Below are 22,252 nucleotides of genomic sequence, written 5' to 3' on the forward strand. Positions count from 1 at the left end.
ACGAGATATTGCACTGATCTATACAAAGCACAGTTGGACCCGAGTGTCTCAGACAGACTGACTGAAGAACTGAAAGAGATATTCCCCCCCGAGCATTGAGAGCGAGATGGATATTTCAAAGGAGGAAGTAGAAAAAGCAGTGAAACGACTAAAGAACAACAACAAGAGCCCTGGAAATCATAAGATCATGGGAGAGATGATCAAATATAGCGGAGAAAGCATGATTCAGGAAATACACCGACTACGTACTATAGCATGGAAAGAAGGGCAGACACCTAAAGAATAGACAAGATCTGTGCTAGTGACAATACCCAAGAAAGGAACTACCTTGGAGTGCAAGATCTCCAGAACGATTGCCCTGACGAGTCACCTAGGTAAGGTGCTGATGATGATACTGACTGAGAGATTAAGATCGCAGCTAGAAGAACATACAGCAGACGAGCAAGCGGGGTTCAGAAAAGATAGAAGTACCATACAGCAGATCTTGGCACTAAGACTGATAGCAGAGAAAGCTCGAAGAAAGAACAAAAATGTATACACTTGCTTCGTTGATTTTCAAAAGGCATTTGACAGTATAGATCAGAAAGTGACTTGGCTGGTGTTGGAGTCATACGGAGTGGATAGCAGACTAATACGGTTGTTGAAAGATATCAGTGAGAATGCGGAGGCAGCAGTGAGAACATGCAGGGAGTTGGGAAGTTGGTTTAAAACAAGTAGAGGTACGAGAAAAGGAGATCCAACATCGGCCAAGTATCTTCATCACACATCTGGAAAGAGCGATGGACAAGATCAAGGAAGAGGTAGAAGGAAATTACAACTAGTGAAAGAACTCCCTGCTGCTACTCGGGACCTCATTAACTCAGACACACCATCTGAGCCACAGCCTGGATTATTCTATTTACTTCCCAAAATCCACAAACCTGGAAACCCTGGACGCCCTATCATTTCAGGTATTGGCACCCTTACCACAGGACTATCCAGTTACATGGACTCCCTCCTCAAACCCTATGCCACCAATGCTTGCAGCTATATCCAAGATACCACCGACTTCCTGAAGAAATTACAAAACATCGGAAAAGTTCCTGATAATGCCATCCTTGCCACAATGGATGTAGAGGCTCTGTACACTAATATTACACATAAAGACCGATTACAAACAATCAGGAATGCTATCCCTGATGCCACCACAGCCAATCTGGTGTCACCTCTCTAACTTTGTTCTCACACACAATCATTTCCGTTTTGGGGACAATTTATGCCTCCAGATTAGTGGAACTGCTATGGGCGCCCGCATGGCCCCACAATATGCTAATATATTTATGGCTCACCTCGAACAATGATTCCTCAGCTCTCGTCCCCTATTACCACTCCTCTACTTAAGATACATTGATGACATCTTTATGATTTGGACCCATGGTACAGAGGCTCTAGAAGAATTCCAGAGAGACTAACAATCTACACCCCACCATCAACTTATGCCTCGATTACAACATGCAAGAGATACATTTCCTGGACACTACTGTACTAATCAAGGATGGCCTGATCAGTACCACACTGTACTGAAAACCTATTGATCGCTATACTTATCTACACCCTTCTAGTTTCCATCCTGCACATGTGACTAGATCCATTGTTTACAGTCAAGCTTTTAGGTACAATCACATTTGCTCTGATCCAACTGACAGAGACCAAAAACTACAAGAATTTTACCAAATATTCATAAACCTGAATTACCCACCAGGAGAAGTAAAAAAACAAAATCGACAGGGCCAGACGAATACCCAGAGACCAGCTACTCCAAGCTCGGCCCAAAAAAGCCAAGAACAGAAAACCACTGGTCATCACCTACAGCCCCCAACTCAAACCACTGCAACGAATTATTAAAGACCTACAACCTATTCTTAATCAGGATGCTACACTCCAGAAGGCCCTGGGTGACATGCCTGTTCTCTCCTACAGACAACCTCCCAACCTCATGAGGATCCTCGCTAACAGCCACAGTCTATACCCCAGGAACACCAGTCCTGGAACCTTTCCCTGCAGCAAAGCCTGCTGCCAGCTTTGTCCACATATCTTCTCTGGAAATACCATCACTGGACCTAACCAGGTTACTCACAGAATCACGGGCACTAACATCATATATGCCATCATGTGCCAACAATGCCCAGATGCTTTCATTATTGAACAGACTTTTAACTCCCTTAGACAAAGGGTCAACGGGCACAAAACAGACATCAAAACACTCCAGATCCACAAACCAGTTAGTCAACATTTTAATGGAATGGGGCATTCTATCAATGACCTCAAGGTGTGTGTGTTACTGAAGAGGAATTATCGCACCGTTGTGGAAAGAAACATCTGAGCTGGCTTTTCTATTCAAATTCGGCACATTAACACATGGTTTAAATCGTGATGGGAACTTTCTGAGTCACTATAGGGGCTTGTCTGCATACTTGGCTCAATCTAATTCTTGACCTTCCCCTCCACTCTGATTTGCTCACCTTGACTCTTTTTCTGATTTGTCCTCCTTGCTTACTGTTTTTGGTTCTCTGTGTCTCAAATATTGAGTCTGTTCTGGTCTGGCTATGGTCTGAAGAAGTGGGTCTGTCCCACGAAAGCTCACCTAATGAACTATTTTGCTAGTGTTTAAAGTGCTACTTGACTGCTTTTTGTTTTCATAGTGTATAGACTAGCACGGCTTCCTCTCCGAGAATAGGATGGATGCAGAAGGTCACCAATGAGGAATTATATAGGAAGATACAGCCGAAAGAACCTGCTGCAGAAGGTTATAAAACAGAAGCTACGATTATTTGGACATATTTACAGAATGAACGACGAATGAAAAAAATCAAGACCCTAGTATTCGGCATAATGGATGGTTCGAACAGGAGAAGCAGACCCCACAAAGAATGGATGGATGATGTAGTGGATTGGTGCGGAGCTAGTCTACAGAAACTAAGCCACTCTGTACTGGATAGGGAAAGATGGAAGGTTATTGATGATGATGAAAATAATGCTGTCTTTGATGGCCTGTAGTAGGACAAGTACTGTTAGTCAAATGATCTGTCTAAAAACAAAAGGGATAAACAGTTATGCAGCAAAAGTTTAACAATACAAAATTACTCAAGATAAATTGAGTCCAAAGCAGACTCAAAGTTACAAAGAAATCTCAAACTGACTGGGCAGCAGAATGTCTAATTCACTACTGACAAATGCAAAGTAACGAACATTACAAAAAAATGATGGATTCTAAACTAGCTGTTACCACTCAAAGATGTTGGCATTTATGTGGACAGTTCTTGGAAGACATCCACTGAACATGCAGTGACAGCTGAAAAGCTAACATGTTACAAAATGTTAGATACAAAAGGATATAAGACAAGAAATACCGTAATGCCACCACAGAACCCCATGGTACACTTGCAACTTGAACACTGCCATGCTGGTCACCTCATCTCAAAATATTCGAATTCAAGAAGGTACAGACAAGATCAACAAAAATTAGGACTGTGGAATATCTTCCACATGAGAAGGGAATAAAAAATGGAACTGTTCAGCATGGAAAAAGTATAAAAAGAAGAGGTCCATAAAATCATAGGCAGTGTGGAGAAAGACCATAAGGAAGCGCTGTTTATTTCTTCATGTGTCAGAAGAACTAGTCGTCACCCAATTAAATAGGCACCAGATTTAAAACAAAAGGAAAAGGCCGTTACTGAGCTATAAAGAGAATCTTTGAGATGTGTGGCTCCTAGCTGTATTCCAGAGTACGTGCAAGGAAAGTTTGGGAAAGGAAGAATAAAGTCACCTCCTTTAGCAGCAACAACGTAACCTTAACTCTTTTCAGAGTAGGGCCACAGAATGCCCGAGTACGCCAAACAGCGCAAGCCAGTGTTAATATGGTCTTATGGACAGGAAGGGCCAGCTTACTCAGTCTCTACAGTTGCAAGATGTCCAGGAGCTGGTATTGAGGGTCCCAGACCTCCTAATGGAGCCTATGGGCTGCTGGCAACTTTTTGTAGCGGTTTCTGGTATTGCTGGTGGTCATCTGGCAGAGAAGGTGAAGAAGCAATTGCTTCATCAGGAGATGGAAGAGGCACCTATCAGAATGGTTGGTGCCTATGGATCCAGTCCTGGTTCTTTCCTCCTTGTATGCCAATAGAAGCAGTTAGAAAGATGGATAGGAATAGTACAGGCTGTACCTCCCTCACCCAGCACCCTTGGGGCCTGAGTGGTTCCAAACGAGGTGGGGAAGGAAACAGCAAGGGAGGAAAAGGAAAAAACCTGGGAGGACAGTCCCAAGACCACAGCTGCCAGACCCTGACATGCAGCAACCAGCACCCAGAGAGAGCAACTTTGTCCAACGGGGAAGGCTGCCTGCCTTCATCAATATTGGTGAGCATGATACTGAGTGCTTAGCATGTACTCTCTCTTGGTAATTGTAAAGAGAATAAGAATATTACTGTACAAGGCTTTTTCAGTGGCATAGATCCTGCATACCTGCAGTGAATTACGTCCTGAGCCCTAGGAATTTGGTACAGGTGGGTGTTTAACAGGGTCACGCCTTGAGCCCTGCAGGTAGTCCATCATGTCCGACAATGATGTCTTGAGCTTGCACAGGCTCAGTGGCTGTGGACTCGCATGTGGCTGAGGAGTCCAAGCTTTGAACGGCCTGGGTGTTCACAGTGGGGGCAAGGGAATTGTCCTGGCTCTGCTGGTGCGGCTGCTGCTGCTGTTGCTTTCTTCCTCTTACGAGCATCAATGAGATGTACGCATCGCTGCCCTTCAAAGTTATCATACGCATGTCATATGAGAGCACACCAGCCTGTTCACTCTTTCCATGCTGCTCTAGCCGATCTGGTTTTAAACCAGCATGAGCAATGTTGGCCTTCATGCAGTCTTGATATATCTTGCAAGGCCTACCTCGATTCCTTTTGCCCTGGGAGAGTTCACCATAGAGGAGTTGCTTAGGGATTCTTGACTCCTCCATTCGTATGACGTGCCTTGTCCAGCGAAGCTGGGCTTTCAGAATCATGGCTTTGATAATCATGGTTCCTGCTCTGTCCAGGACTTCCACGTTCATAACTCTGTCCTGCCATTGAATGTGTAGTACTGACCTCAGGCTGCATGTGAGGAAGTGTCCAGCAGTTTTATGTATTTTCTGTACAAGGTCCAGGTTTCACAGCCATACAGGAGACTGGTAAGGAGCACAGCCTTGCATACGCCTTGAGCCCTAGTGACTGCGTAAAAGTGTGTGTGTATATCCTGGGAGGTGGAAGGGATAAATAAATTTGCACAGGTAACAAATCTGTCGGAGAATTAACACATGGACTGCAAATAAGGCCAGAGAGGGTGATCATGACAGTTGTGGGAGACCTCAAGGGAACCTGTACCAGTGGTATCAGTGAGTAGTCATATCCAGAGGAATGGGGAGACCAGTGACTGAGGTGCTCTCTCTGACTCCTCCATATCTGAGAGCTGTTCTATCTATACTGCAAGTCTCATTGGTACCAGGGCACACATATAAGATGGCTGGAGATGGAACAGCTCATGGGATGTTGATGTAAACTGCTTTCCTAGACTAAGACTCCTCACAAGACAGGGTCAGAAAGAAGTAGAGACTGCAGATAAGGAAGAAATACAACCTCCAAATGTTACGTAAATTTATATCCTGGTATTAGAGGATTTCTGGCAGTCACTTGTGAAGTACCAAGTGCATCTGTAGCAGTTGCATGTTTTTTAGGTGAATGAACCAGTGCTGACAATGTCTTAACTAGCACTCTTAGATGGAGCTGGTGAATGTCTATTCTTACACTTTGATGGGGGGTGACTGATGGAACTAGCAAGTTTTTTTTTTTTTTTTAAAAAGCTGTCTTCCAATCTGAGTGCCTTCAGTGGAGCCAGTTCTTTAAGTTATGTACTTGACATCACACCTGACCAGCACAGGTATGGAGTAGAAGCCAGTTTGTCAAAGACAGTCCTAGAACAACCCATGTGAGAGAAGGGTCTCTCAGCCTTTTCCAACAGGTGTTTTCATAGGACACAACATTCAGCTTCTTGAGTTCTGGTGGGAAGGAGCAACAGATACTGTTCTCCACAGAGATGAACCTCACCCAGACAATATAGGCCATGTTAATGGTCATCACTGACAGATGGAGAAAAGGCAGCAGATGGAATTCTGGGAGTCTGCAAAATCCTGGAGCCAGGGAGAGGTTCCCAACAGTGGGGGAAAAAAGAATCTACGCTACAAACTAGTTACCAACTACTAAGCTAAGAAATAACTATTTACAACTGTTTTCTTTTGTTGTAAGTTAACACACACACACACACACACACAAAAAATGGACAATGCCAGCGCAAGCCATATGGCAATGAGGAGGAACTGCAGAGGCACCAGCCCACACTGACTCTGCATCTGTGGGTCAATGGACACTGCTTTGAAGACTTTTCAGACTCAGGGGTGTGGAGTTCCTGTGTATTCACATGTGGGCTATATGTAGCAGGCATCCTTCAGGCTGCCTAGACTATGGATCCCGCCCTTTACAGTTTCAATTGAGGACTTCATTTACAGCGTCTACTGTGACTATGAAGACCCACATGAGAGTGACAGTCCTTGCTGCATCTCTTGCAGATGTGGTGGGTGTCTGGCAAGTCCTTATTGTGCTTTCTGTGCGCTCGCTTCTCCTCTGCTAGTTGTCTGATCCTCATCTCGCCCTTCTGAAGGCCCTTGTGTAACCCCTGCCTCCATCTGCTGCGATCATCTGCTAGTTCTTCCCAGTTGTCCAGCTCGATGTCTACCTCCCTGAGGTCTCTCTTGCAGACATCTTTGTAGCGCAGCTGGAGGTGTCCGGGAGGTCTTTTGCCAGAGGCTAGCTCACCATACAGGATGCCTTTTGGAATCCTTCCATCATTCATCTTGTGGATGTGGCCAAGCCAGCGGAGCCAACGCTGCCTGAGGAGGGTGTGCATGGTTGGGATTCCAGCTTGCTCGAGGATGGCGGTGTTGGTCACTCTGTCCTTCCATGATACTCCAAGGATGTGCCTGAGGCAGCGCAAGTGGAAGATGTTCAGCCTCTTTTCCTGGCCGGCATACAGGGTCCAAGTCTCGCTGCCGTAAAGGAGGGTGCTGAGGATGAAGGCTCTGTAGACTTGCATTTTGGTGCGAGTGTACAGCTTGTTGTTATTCCACACTCTTGCTGAGTCTGGACAGAGTTGTGGCCGCTTTCCCGATCCTCCTATTTAGCTCAGTGTCCAACGACAGGGTGTCAGTGATGGTGGACCCTAGGTAAACGAACTCGTGGACAACCTCTAACATATAGTTGTCAATGCTGATTGATGGGGATTCAGCAACATCCTGACCGAGTACGTTTGTCTTCTTTAGGCTGATGGTAAGCCCAAAGTCCTTGCACGCTTTGGAGAACCGATCTAGCAGTTTTTGAAGCTGGTCTTCTGTGTGAGACACTACAGCAGCATCATCTGCGAATAGCATGTCTCTGATGAGGACTTCTCGCACCTTAAACTTAGCTTTCAGCCTTGCAAGGTTAAACAGTTTCCCATCAGATCTTGTGTGCAGCAAGATGCCCTCTGTTGAAGATCCAAAGGCATGCTTCAGGAGGAGTGCAAAGAAGATCCCAAACAATGTCGGAGCAAGCACGCATCCTTGTTTGACGCCGCTCCTGATTCTGAAAGCATCCAATAATGCGCCGTCATATTGGATGGTTCCTTTCATGTCTTCGTGGAACGACTGGATCATCTTGAGTAACTGTGGAGGACAGCCAATCTTGTGGAGCAGTTTGAACAGACCATCCCTGCTGACCAAGTCAAAGGCCTTGGTCAGGTCGATGAAGGCTATGTAGAGTGGCTTCCTCTGCTCCCTGCACTTCTCCTGCAGCTGCCTTAGAGAGAAGACCATGTCAACGGTAGACCTCTCTGCGCGGAATCCACACTGCGATTCGGGGTACACCCTCTCAGCAATCTTCTGGAGTCTGCCAAGGATGACGCGAGCGAATATGTGGGCTATATAGAAGAATCGTTACTTAAGACATTTGTGTACTCCCACTCATGCCCACCCTGTATTCACTGGTCACATACCCAGTACATCATGTCTCTTTAAAAAGGTGAGCTGTAGAAATGATCTGGAAACCCTCAGCCAGGGTAACTTAGCAACACCTAAGATTATGCTCAAAAAGGGCTGGACAAGTCAGGAAGAGAAATTTACATGACAGGGAAATGGGAACTGGTGATTCAGCAGGTGGATCACTTCACTCTTGCATTAACATTGAAACAGTGCCCCAGGATGAGATATGGAGTAGTTTTGTAACAAAGAAGTCTTTCAATTTAGGTGTGAAACTCAGACTCTGGTCAGATAGCCATTGTCAAAACAGATGTAACTATCTGAATGTTCACAGTTCTCTTTGCATGGAGTAATATTGGTATAGAAGCCTGTGCCACAGTTAACCCATACATTCCCTCTCCACCTTCCTTATTATGTCCTTTGCTTCCGAGGGAGTTTTAGAACCGTGCACCCAACAACAAAACTTACAGCCATCTGGTGGCAGTCCTCAGAGCAAACAGCTGATAAGCTTCTGCTAAGTATGTAGCAAGTTATACAATTGGTAGGCTCATGCCACTTGCTGGAGGGATAACGGTGACTCTGGATCTATACTACCAAATACTCATTTAACATGATTCCAGAACTAAAGTCTTAAACACTGTTTTCTGAATCTGATTATAATCAGTTAAGTCATAACATCCTCAATACTGTTTCAAGTACATTACAGCTACATATACAAATGATGGGATCTAAATTAGCTGTTACCACTCAAAGACCTGATTCACTATGAATAGTTCTTAATGAAATTCACAGACAAGTTTAAAAACAAAAGGAAGTACTTCAACACAGCACACAGTCAAACAGTAACTCATTCTCATAGGAATGCTGATGGCTAACACTATAAACAAGGTTCCAACCAGTTCATGGAGAGTAAGTCCATTGATGGCAAGTAGCCAAGATGCTCAGGGATGCAAGCCTATATTCTGGATGCCTCTAAACATCCAACTGCCAGAAGCTGGGAATGAGCAATAGGGGATGGATCAATTGAAGTTGCGCCACTCTTCTCATTACCTCTGACACATATGGCATGAACCGCTGTCAGACAGGACACTGGGCTAGATGGACAACTGGTTTGATCCAGGACAGTGGTTTTTATGTTTAAGAGTTTTTTTTTTTTTTTAAATAATTACATTACCAATTAAGCAGGACTCCTCAAAACAGAGTGGATGGGTGTATTGGCTCCACCAGTATTTCACCTACCAAAAGTATTGCCCTATGTATAAAATAAAAGGCTATACACATGGTTCGTGTTCTGAATACATGACTAGCCCAAAGTGAAAAATCTACATACCATTAGAATCCACTGAAGAGCTTCTGGACAGATGTACTTGAAGCTCTTTCTGAAACCGTGGTGGGAGAGTTAATCTTTTTTCAGGCCTAAAAGATCAAATGAAACATTTTAAAACTATTTCCAGTCTAAACCAACCATTCTACGTCTGCTTGAGAAAATATAAAAAGTCATTTATTTATAGTTCTTTTTATTCAAAATTAAGATTAAAGCAATAGTGTCATACAGCAAGGGAAGGGAATGCACTATCGCTATTTAGAAATAAAATGTGCGTTGAAGGGACTGAAAACAAAGAGGATTGGGAGTTATACTCTTTGAAGTTCTTTGAAGAACCGTGTTGTAAAAACAAAAAGCAGTCAAGTAGCACTTTAAAGACTAGCAAAATAGTTTATTAGGTGAGCTTTCGTGGGACAGACCCACTTCTTCAGACCATAGCCAGACCAGAACAGACTCAATATTTAAGATAATAAACTATTTTGCTAGTCTTTAAAGAGCTACTTGACTGCTTTTTGTTTCAATAGTGTATAGGCTAGCATGGCTTACTCTGTTACTATTCAACGTGTTGTAAAAGTTTATTTCCCTGACACCAAGTGCAGGAACGTCAAGTTTAAACTGTTAATTGTAGCAGGAAGTGTTTGTCACCTTGAAGCCGACTGGGCCAAGGCAAAACTGCAGTTTCTACCCCTCCTCAAAAGTGTTCCCTCATATTCTCAAGCATCTGTTAACCACACCTCCTTAAGGAGGCTCAATAAACTGTCAATACCGAGACCGGGGTGGATATTCTTATTGTACCACCAAAGATGCTTGCATTTGATATCCATCTATCTATACAAATAATGTACATCAACTGCAAGACAAAAATATACCTCATTTGTGCAACACATTAGAAATTGGTTGCTAATTTAACCAGTACATGAACCTTTACATTCCTTCCAAACAAACCTGCAAATCATACAGTTGCACATTCAAGTTACCCATATGGCTTTAGTCTTTACATGTCTTGATTTTAATTCTCCTATACACATATGCATTGTAATCTCACTATATTACCCCATACTAAAATGTATTATAAAGATGTCATTCTGTTTGTGTGCAATTAACTGAAAACCAAGTTAAAAAGCTTCTCTAAAAGCTTGAAGTCACCTGCTAAAGCAGGCATATCATTCTCTAGGAGCAACCTCCCTGCTTGAGTTCTGCCTCTTGCTCCCCTCCTAACTGTTCAGGAGGCTTGCATGCCATCAATGTGGCAACCAAAGAACATCTCATTGGCTCCTCATAGATACCATGTTTTCTGTGGCTTTAGCTTGGCTTATGTGCTTGCCAAGGGTCCCAATAAGGCCACAGAACATGGGAAGGGCCCAGGAAGTTATTACCATGGCTGCCCATAACAGGGAGAATGGGGGCCAGAGTACAGTGGAGGACCCTACTAGCTATGGATACTGGAGAGTGGATGGGAGGTACCACAGAAGATTATGTCCTCTTGCTCACTACCCAACTCAAGTGAGGGATAAAATCAGTGGCTTGAGCATGGGCCAGCTAAACCCAGGGTTGAGTTCAATCCTTGAGGAAGCCATTTAGGAGCCTGGGGCAAATAGATATAAAAAAGATGGTCAGGGATGGTGCTTGATTCTGCTGTGAGTGCAGGGGACTGGACTTGACAATCTCCTGAGGTCCCTTCTAGTTCTATGAGATAGCTAGGTAAAAACAGGATTGGCATGGCATGTCCTCACCAGTGAGTCTGGAGCTCTGGGTGGTTTTATGTTTCAGTGGCAGCCAAAGAACAGGTACTCGTGTCAGACACAGAAGGTCTTTTGCATACCAGAAGTCTGGTGGAGCCATGGTCATAAGTACAGATGGTGCCAAAATGTCTTCACCAAAGGAATTGGCAACAGTCCTGATTGTGTGGTCTGCCAGATTCTAATGTCCAAAACAAAGGACTTCTCCCCAGGGTGGACTCTCTAGGTTTCTCATGCCTAATCATTATCAGTGGTTCCTTGCCTGTGATCACTGGGTCCTTAAGCAACCCAACACATTCTGTTGAGGCAGCATGAGCTCTGGGCACTGGATTTAGACAGCTTTAGTGCAGTCAGTATTGATAATACCAAGTACGCTGAAGATTGTTTTTAACTTGGTTAGGGCTTGCTGTGGGCCTCAGCCCTTTTCTTAAAAGTCTTGTGAGAGCAGCTTATGGTTGATTGCTTAGGCTCACAGCCCCTGGATACAATCTGTTGTGGTAAGATACCTGCTGCCTGAAGTCTTGGTTCAGCTCAGAGGATGGTTGGAGGGCTGCTTCCATTAGAAAAACTTCGTGTCAATTCTTTGATCCTTTCTGGATCTGGGTTTCAATTACTGGTATAAACCATACTTCTGGGGGATGTGGTTCTTCCCAGACAACTGACTCACTGTAAATCCCCATCAATAAACAGAGATTCTCTGCAGGTGAGACTTCTTGTAGAAGAGTAAACTGAGCACACCCTGTGCAGGAGATCACTTAGGAGTGGAGGTGGGGGGAGGGAACACCACCACACACAAGTTTTTCTAATCTTTCAGAGAAAAAGTTAATTTTATAGGAGGAAATGATTTACCAATGCAAATAGAGCTCTGCCTCTAGCCAGTGGCTAAGATCACTTAGGATGCACACTGTAAAATGTCCTAGTAGTTTGACAGTTCTGCACTTCAGTGACAAGATGTGCTGTCAGATCTAGAGCAATGACCCATATTGTCTATATCTTTGGTTCTGAAAGGAGAGCCCTGGCCTTTGTAGACTTCAGGACTGATCCCAATGAATTCTATTCTTTCCACAGGCACCAGGATAGATTTATCTGTATTGATTAGGAGAAGCAAAGTGCTGGAATGGAACTGAGTAGTGGCTACACTAAAGAATACCAAAGACCTGGTGAAGGAATACATGAACTCCCAAACATTGCAAGAACGCTGCTACTATAGCCATACATTTTGTGGCTTTGCAAGAGAGGCCGCAGGCATGATAGAGGACAGAACAATGACATACACATTGACCACGAATCTGAAACTTTCAGTGGCTATGGTAAATCACCACATGAGCTAGTCTCTCCATCTAGAATTTTGCTTTAAGAAACTGTTTATCTGCCTTAGACAAAGCTACACCTTGGACATGCCAACTCCTCCTTTGCCCTCAGGATTAGAAAGCAATGAGAAGTGAAGGGAATGGATTTTAATGAACTTCCTGGATGGGCCCACGAGGAGCAGCACCTGGACTTTCTGAAACAGAATAATCTCACCAGAGTGTTTCTGAACAAGTACTGGAATAGTGACAGAAAGGATGGGGTAGGGAACTAAGTCAAAGACATCTTCCAGTTAGACTGTGGGAACACTGATTTGTGATTATGTGGGACCAGGAACTAAAGTGGGAAAGCTGAGTGGCAAAAATTGGGGTGGGGACCAACAGGACAAAATTGTTCAGAGAGGACCCACATTGCCTAGAACAGGCAAGGGCAGAAGGAAAACAACCTGCCCCGCCTTTTTGAAAAGGTCTTGTATGCAGCAGGAAGGGTGAAACTATTTGAACTTCTGCAGGGAGAATGGTTCTTTTTCTTGCCAATGTATAAATCCCCAGAGACATAAGGGTCTTCCTCCAAACCTCAAGATGATGTGACCTCAAGACTTTCTGAGGTAAGGAGCAGCAGCCATTAGCCAATAACTACGGAGTCCCATTCCATCTAACCTGCAGCAAAACAATATAGCACAGGACGCATCTCCTAAAACTAGCACTCTGGTCCAGCAACATCCCTTAACTGGTAGGGCAAGGAATGCTCATGGACTAGAAGGCTGGCATCCCCCAGCTGCCCCATGGGGGGCTGGGGCGGGGAGAAGAGACCACTATGGCAGCAAGCCACATCTGCACATCCAGGAAACTGCAACGGGCCAGGGACCTGGGGAGAATTAACCTCCCCTGGCATGGCCAAATCCCTTGTTTGAGACCACTGAGGTTCCATGGGTGTCAGATCAGAGATACACAACCTGTATTAAGTTGCTAAGAAAGCATTCCAGCCCTAAGTAGTATAGCACCAGCAGTGACCACAGAGAGACATTAAGACCTTGAAAGGAAAACTTTGAGAGAATGCTGTCTGGCAGAACCACTCAGCAGATGCAGCTGGGAAAGAAGTTACTCACCTTGTGCAGTAACGACGGTTCTTCGAGATGTGCGTCCCTGCGGGTGCTCCACTCTGGTGCTGTGTCAGTCCATCCTTGCACCAGCTGCTCAGGGGTTCTTCAATAGCTACTGCTTCCCATGCCGTGCATGCACAGTACTTCCTCCTCATGCTTTCTGGCATGCACAGTGTGGGCCCCTCCATTCTCTCTACCACAGCAAACAGAGCATGAGGCTGCAAAGCAAACGAAGGAGGGAGAGAAGTGGAGCACCCACCAGGACACACATCTCAGAGAGCCATCATCATTGCACAAGGTGAGTAACTTCCTCTTCTTCAAGTAGGGTTCCCGTGGGTGCTCCCCTCTGTGCGACTATAAAGGGGTAGTTGCCTCCTGGAGGGGGATTTGGAGCCCAGTGATGATTACAGTTGACAGTACTGCCTGACTCCTTTAATTGAGTAAGCAATCGCAGATGAAAAGAGAGCGAAATGCTATGCAAAGATGCTGCTCGAAGACCAAGTCACCACCTTACATAGGTCTGTAAGGGGCACGTTTTTAAGGCAGGCAGTGGTGGACATGACCCTGGTAGAATGGATGGTAACAGCGCCCCGGTGATCTTTCCCATGAAGAGCACAGCAGGTACACATGCAGATGGAGAGCCACTTGGAGATCTGCTGAGACAAAAAAAGGATGGCCCCTGGAGCGTTCAGCAAAGGAGGGGAAGAGCCCAGGAGACTTGCACCAAGGCTTTGTGCGATCAATCAGTGTAGAAGGCTAATGCCCAAATGAATATCCAGGGTGTGCCACGCCGCATGGGTAGGATGAGAGTGCAGCCTTGGGAAGAACGCAGGTAAGCAGATGAGTTCATTGACATGAAAGGAAGACAGAACCTTAGGGAGGAATTTGGGATGAGGTTGTAGTGTGAACCTATCCTTGGTAAACACCAGGTAAGGAGGTTTAGCCATGAGTACAGCAAGCTCCCCGACCCTCCTAGCTGATGTAACGGTGACTAGGAACCGAGTGATGATGCACCTGCGAGAGTCAGGCCTGCCATGCAGTGACAAGTAGTCAAGGAGGACAGGAAGAGGCACAGTGAGAAGAGGTATAGGATGATTTGCACCCAGCCACTGAGAGAACCTCATCCATTTGTAGAGATAAGACTTATGAATAAACTCCCATCCACTGTTAAAAACTTGTTTCACCCTCTTAGAGCATGCAATTTTGGCCTCCAGGAGCCAGGAAGGAGCCACATGTGGGGAGACAGTCTGAGTGGATCAGGGTGAAGGGTGTGGCCAAAGTCCTGAGAAAAAGTTTGAGACAGCGGATATGGATCTGATACAGACAGTCTGCAAAGGTAAGGATACCAAGTCTGTCTTGGCCACACTAGGGATACTAAGATCGGGTGAGCCCCGTTCATTCAGTCTGATCTTGACCAAAAATTTGTGGATCATGGGAAAGGGAGAGGTGCATCCCATTGGATGGAGAAAGCATCCCCAAGGGAGTGTTTCCCCAGAGCCACTCTGGAGCAGTACTGGCGACACTTCCTATTGACCCAGGTTGCAAAACAGATCTATGCAAGGCTGGCCTCAGAGGTGAAACACTGATTGAGGGGCACCATGTTTATCTCCCACTCATGGTCACTAAACAAGAGAGACTGGGAGCATCCACGGTCACATTCAGCACCCCATGATCAACGGCTCGATGTTGGTCAGTTTCTAGTGGAGTACCGCGAGGTTCAGTTCTGGGTCCTGCTCTGTTCAACATATTTATCAATGACCTGGATGAGGGGTTGGACTGCGCTCTCAGCAAGTTTGTGGACGACACTAAGCTAAGGGGAGAGGTAGATACACTGGAGGGTAGGGACAGGGTCCAGACTGACTTAAACAAATTGGAAGACTGGGCTGCAAGAAATCTGATGAGGTTCAATAAGGACAAGTGCAGAGTCCTGCACTTGGGCTGGAAGAATCCCAACCATTATTACAGGCTGTGGTCCCACTGGCTCGGTAGTAGTTTTGCAGAAAAGGACCTGGGAGTTGTAGTGGATGAGAAGCTGGATACGAGTCAACAGTGTGCCGTTGTAGCCAAGAATGCTAATGGCATACTAGGTTGCATCAACAGCAGTGTTGCCAGTAGATCCAGAGAAGTGATTTTTCCTCTTTATTCAGCTTTGGTGAGGCTGCATCTGGAGCACTGTGTCCAGTTCTGGGTCCCCAGTTATAGGAAGGATGTGGATACACTGGTCCAGCAGAAGGTGACCAAAATAATGAGGGGGCCGGAGCATATGACCTATGAAGAAAGGTTGAAGGAATTGGGACTGTTTAGTCTGCAGAAGAGAAGACTGAGGGGGGACTTGATAACAGCCTTCAACTTACTGAAGAGAGGCTGCAAAGAGGCTGTTCAGTGGTCACAGAAGGCAGAACACGGAAGAATGGTCTCAAGTTGCGGTTGGGAAGGTCCAGGTTGAACGTTAGGAAAAACTTTTTCCACTAGGAGGGTGGTGAAGCACTGGAATGGTCTACTCAGGGAAGTAGTGGAGTCTCCATCCCTGGAGGTGTTTAAGTCTCACCTCGACAAAGCCCTGGCTGGGCTGATCTGATGGGTTTGGCCCTGCCTAGGGTGGGGGGCTGGACTTGATGGCTTTTTTGGGTCTCTTCCAGCTCTATTTTTCTATGATTCTATGAAGTAGGTGGCAATCATAGTGAAGTGGTGTTGAAGACACCAAGTGCAGAGCTTCAGGGCCTCAGCATACGGGAATGGAGGATGTACCGACACCCCCCGCCCCAGAGGAGCACCCACGAGAACAATACTCAAAGAAGAATCCATATTTCTGTTCTGTTCTACCTTAAATTGGCTGTTTCATAACTAATTTTGCAATTTTAAATCGACTCATTGTAAAGGTAGCATGCTAAGATTGGTGAAAATAATTATTTTGTAATATTTTGGTTAAGGTATAGATAAGTAGGGTCTAACTGACTATATAAACTGGAGTCCAAAAAGAAATTCTTTGGAAGAACCTAACTTTCAGACAGACAGTCTTTGATAAAAGCTGACAGAACTCAATACTCTTCATAAGCATTCCACACAGAAGCCAAAGCCAGACTTCCAGAAACCCAAATGACTAGGGATCAGGAAGAGGTTACCTGCTTTACTAGAGTGGTGAGCACTGTATGCTTAACATGTGCATTCTGTCAATTTCTAGTAAATTCAAGTTAAAAACATCACTAGATAATGGGTCTTTTGCTAGGAAAACGGTCCCACCAAGGTTATGCCTCAAGTCCATGAGGGTAGGGTGGGCTCCCAAGACTTATCAGGAAAAAAACAAACCCTTCAAAAGTGGAAGTCTTGAATGTTTTGTTGCACTTCTGGGGGAAGACATTACTGCAGCCAAGATGTCCCCGGAGGGCAATGGAAGCATGAAGGACTTGATGAAGGATAATTTAAAGAAGTACAATATTGACATTGACACTTGGACACTTGCCCAGGAGCTCCTGCGTGATGGCTGCCTGCATTTTGAATTTGCCCACTGACAAGATGAAGCAGACAAGAGGCCCAGGAGGAAGGAGACACTGACTTCCAGTCATGGTCAACAGCCTCCTGCCATACATGGAAACATATCCTTACTGTAATAGAACTTGAGGTTCACAGACAGGCCTGAAGATTCAAAACTCCCAGGGAAAATGATCACAATAGGCAACAAGTGATTGTCAGTATAAAAAGTAACAATGGAGTTTTAGGTGTTTCTGAAGCTAAAGAAAACTGCACTGATCCACATGATTCAAAAATAAATTGGTGCAAATAGCTTGTCACCCAAAACTCCATACATGGATAAGGGCAACGCCCAAGCTTTTTCATATTCACTGAAATCTCTCCACCTCACTCAGCATACTACAAGATGGACAATCCTCGTGGAAGTATTAATTTCTGTATGCGGTTGATTTACGTGATCCCAGGCCCTCGGTCCATTCCCCACAAGAGGATTCTCTCTGCCTGGCTAAGCAGGCTGAAAGGGACCAGACAAATCTGTCTTCTCCTCCATGCTCTTCATCCAAGTCTTCGGTTCCCTCCCCTGCTCCCATCACCCCCCCCACCATACCAGATGCTTTGTCCAACTAATCTCAATTCCTCCTTTCCAGCTCCTCATCCAGTTAGTTTCTCTGTCCTCCACTTTCCTCCCCACCTCTTCCTGGCCCCTAATGCCCATCTGCCTCCTTGCTTCCCCAATGTCATCCATGTCTGGTGCCACCCTCCCTGTCTTGACAATTCAGAGCTTCTCTAATACCGCCCCCACAACCCACACACACCTCCCTCAATGTATTCCTTCCCAACCTTTCTTCCTTGCACCCCAGTCTAAGTTTTTTCTCCTTCTGCAATTTACACCTTACACCTCCCAAATTCCTGGACTCTAGCACGTAGTCCCTGAACATAGAAGACTCGCTCCTCTCTGATCTTTGTTACGATACCCAGCCCCAGACCAGCAATTACAGAAAGTCAGATTAGTTTCTGTAGCCCTGGACCAGAGCAGAATCAATCACACTGTGGAGTGGCATGTTCAGTGGGTGGTCAATATTGGGAGTTGTTAGGGACTAGAGTATGTTTCCCAAGCTGGAGGGCATGAAGAAATTCAGGGGGGTGGGCACAAAGCAACCCAGCTCCCCCATCATTCCCCCCACCTGCAGAAAGATCTGGCGTTTGCTTCTGGCTCTCAGCCTGTCATTTTACATGGGTGACCCACTACAGACACTGTATAAAGCAGGCAGCTGGCAAAGACCCACATGGAGGTGGCTGCCTTCTGCAAGTGAGTGTGGGCTGGCGGGGGGGTGCCTGGCTTTCTGGGAGGACACAGGAGGGCAGCTTGCAGGGCCTGAGCAGCTGGCCAGCCTCCGGGACTTGTGGGGCTCAGGTGGCTATCCCTGGCAGAGCAAGGCTTGGGCTGATGGGTTGGTGGCTGGCCCCAGCAGCATGGGGCTCTGGCGGCTGGCCCTGGCAGGGAGCTTAGGCAGCCAGCCCATGGCTGGGGTGGGCAGGCAGCTGGTCCCAGCACCACAAGGCTCAGGCAGCTGGTAGGCAGGTGGACAGCTGGCCCCAGCGGCTGGCAGGCAAGTGGGGGGCTGGCCCTGGTGGTCTGGGGCTCGGGCAGGCAGCTCTTGCAGCACAGGTCTCAGGTGGGCAGCTGGCCAGCTGGGTCTGCACCAGGCAACCTGGAGGGACTAAGAAAAACTATTTGTGCATATTTTTAATTTTAAATAACATTTTTATCTCAATTTAATTTTTTGTAAAGAGGTGGGGGGCATGAGGGTTTCTCAAAAATCAAAAGTGGGGTGGGGTGCCGCAAAGTCTGGGAATCACTGGACTAGAGCATCCTCGTTGGGGATGGAATCAGATTTTTATCTAACTTCTTAGAAGTTGAGTACCCACATACATTTTTTCAGTGGCTTATAAATTGGTCAAATTTGGGCAGATTTTTATGGGAACAACAAAAGATGACATTTGGCAGGTGGTTAAGTTCCTCCTCCGAACATGAAGGTACAGAACTTCTCAAAGAAATGGTCTTTAAACACCTTGACAAGAAAATTTGTTTTGCCCTAACACTCTTGGATATAACAGCTGTTTGGGTTGACATTTAAAAAAAAATGTCAACACACCACAACCACACCCCCAGCCCAAAAGAAACCTGCCCGAGGCAGACATCCAGCATAGGAAACTCTAACTTTAATGGCTCAAGGTGACAAGTCATACGCAACTGAAAATGGATTCTTACGTGCTCTCCCAGGCAACTGTTAACAGATGGTGCTACTAACCTTGCCTACAAAAGTGCCACAGCTGCAGTTGCTACGTGGCAACCTGTGTATGCACTTTATGACAGCAGAGCTTACGCAAGCTGACCAGGGGCCTATCCGCATTGACCTCAACACAGGAGTCAGGATTCCATGGGATTCCACTGTGACGGGGAGTGAAATTAGTTCTGCTAGTTTCTCTGCTCTCACTTTGCCCGATACGCACAACTTGCTTAAGTAATTAGCACTGGTAACATCCATGTGGGTTTTAGGACTCAAATATTTTTAGTGAGCAAAGTTAACCTATCACACTGATATGTATTGTTAATGTTTATTCATAGTGGAAAGTATCATGCAACTCATTTTGCTTAAGGTCAATGTTTAATTATAAAACGAACCATAATAATAATATATGGAGGATTATCAAAGTAATCAAAACTATTCTGAGACTTAGTTCCCCCACAGTGATAGAACAAGGGACATTCTCTGTATCATTTGATGACCCAGTTCAGCAATAAACATTACATGAAGTGAAGTGATAGCTCAGCAGTTGTTTTAGCCAGGCTGGATTTTGGATCATCAAACAATGGCTGGGAAAAAACAAACAAAAAAAAAAAAAAAAAACCAATGTGTACTGCTAATCCAGCAAAACCAGCAAAGAACCCTCATCTGAATTCATCCAGATCTGGCCATGCAGTTGCTGTATTCAAATGCACAAAAAACTAAGCCAGAACGACATTGTCCTGTGCTAAAAATGTACAGGTTAAGCCTCTAATCCAGAGCTCTCTGATCCAGCAACATCCATAATATGGCATGATTTTAATTAGCCAGATGACCACTTAAGCACGTGGACAAGTTTCTCATTGTCTCAAACTTCGTTTACAACCACCAATCCTGGCTCTCCCTGTTCTGTGCTGTTAACTGTAAATTTACCACTGACTGTCTTCTAAGAGACCAATAAGCAGTGAAAGTGTTGGTAGCATGCTAGACAATGACCTCCCGTGGTCCAGCAAATTGTCGTCTGGCACCGGTCAGATCCCAAGGGTGCTGGACAAGAGTGGTTCAGCCTGTATCAGCTTTTAATAGTTAGCTTTTCCTTTTTAAAAGGTTTATTTAAATTCCACAGCTTTCAGCACCAGTTTAAGCCAACACATGAGCAGGAATTCCATTAATTTCTAGAGATATGATAGTTACCCCAAAAGATGAACTAGAGTTGTTTCCTATCAAGAGGCTTGAATGTTAATTTTCATGCTAGTTTAGCAGAAGACTCAATGCTGTGGTGGATACACGTAAAATTACATGTGGTGGTTTTGTAAACAGAAGTGAAGAACAGAAAAACTGAAAAGGCTGACTTTCAGTTATATACTCTACTAAATAATTTAATAATCCACATTTCTAAATTGATGCTGCAATTTCAAGAGAAAACGCTCTCAGTATCAGTACATACTGATAATACCATGGAGCATTTAGGAGAATACTGTAATTTTTGCTTGACAGATACTTCGGCTGTAGCCACACTTGGCCAAATCTTCAAAATGGCCATTTCGAAGATTACTGATGAGGCACTGAATTGAATATTCAGCACCTCATTAGCCTTAGGACGCTTCTGGCCAGCTTTCGAACACACCTGAGGGGACTAAGGGGATTTCAAAATGGACACCCGTGTAGCCACACCACGTGTGTTCGAAAGCTGGCCAGAAGCATCCTAAGGCTAATGAGACGCTGAATATTCAATTCATCGCCTCATTAGTAATCTTCGAAATGGCCATTTGCATGGCCATTTCGAAGTTTTGGCCAAGTGCAGCCACAGTCTCCCATTTTTATTTATAATCCTCCCAGCCACACTTCTAGGCACTGAAGAGAAACAGATGTCTATTACGCAACTATATGCAGTAGTTGCACTCTTCAAAATACAGCTACCATCCCATGAGAGTCCAGACATACACACAAAATTCAAACATCAGTTTATGGCCTGATTTCCAGAGGTGCCAATTTCAACAGTGACATAGGTCATCAATACCTCTGGAAAAAAACTACATTAATGCAAGTTAAATGCAACTCAAAATCCCCCTCCCCCCCACAGCCCCAGCTCAGGTCCCCCAGCCCCGCTCACCACCTGTGCACATCTCTGCTCATCCCCCACTAGGACGGGGTGGCTCTACCCATCTGCAACCAAGCCCTGGGGAAACAGCAGCCGCAGGTGCTCCTGGTCCTGGAGCCCCAGGGAAGTGGCAGCCATGGGTGCCCATAGCTCCAGTCCTATCCCCCACCCCACCCCCACCACACACTGCTCTGGTTCAACCTCCCCCCGCCCTCCTGCAGCCCTAACCCCAGGCTTAACCCCCCTGCCCCCAGCCCACCACCAGGCTTTACCCTCCGACTGCCCACCCCAACCCCAGGGCTTACCGTTCAAAAGGAACTCCAGGTGCTCCTGCTGCTTCTCCACGGCAGAACACACGTTCCACCAAGAAAGAGAGCCACCCCCAACTTACTCACAATTCAGGTTACACAAGGGTACACGGGAACACAACCCGTAAATCAAGGGAGTACTGTATTTTCATGTTTGTCCCTTAGGTGTCAAAATACAAGCAAGCAAGCTACTCTTCACTCTTGTACGTATCTAAAGAGACACTTTCAGCAAGCGCAGTCACTTGAAATCTATATGATTTCACAGCAGCATGCTTAGATTAAGCCATAGTTACCATTGAGGTTAAAAAAAAAAAAAAAAAAAAAAAAAAAAAATCTGGCAAGGGAAAGGAATACCAAAAAGACCCAACTGCTGTTCCTAGGCTTTGCCCCAGCTCACTAAGTAACCTTGGGTAAGTAACAGCCATTGTATGTCTGTCATTCTCCCCCTACATAAAACGGGGGGAAATAATATTCCTTCCGATTTTTGTAGTGCTTTGTGAGATCTACCTAAGAAATCAATAGTATTATGTTTAAACAAAGCTG

The 22,252-nt window shown here is 45.4% G+C and overlaps 1 protein-coding gene across 2 annotated transcripts in view; it reads right to left on the reverse strand.

The window, feature by feature from the left end:
• Window positions 1-22,252, reverse strand: part of TDRD7 (tudor domain containing 7) — a 109,098-nt gene that overhangs the window by 56,086 nt on the left and 30,760 nt on the right. For both annotated transcript variants that reach the window (XM_074994496.1, XM_074994498.1), the window contains exon 5: window positions 9,402-9,487. In XM_074994496.1, the coding sequence (XP_074850597.1) occupies window positions 9,402-9,487 (86 nt within the window). The remainder of the gene's footprint in view (window positions 1-9,401; window positions 9,488-22,252) is intronic.

This window comes from Carettochelys insculpta, chromosome 5 (assembly GCF_033958435.1).
Source record: "Carettochelys insculpta isolate YL-2023 chromosome 5, ASM3395843v1, whole genome shotgun sequence".
Lineage (NCBI taxonomy): Eukaryota > Metazoa > Chordata > Testudines > Carettochelyidae > Carettochelys > Carettochelys insculpta.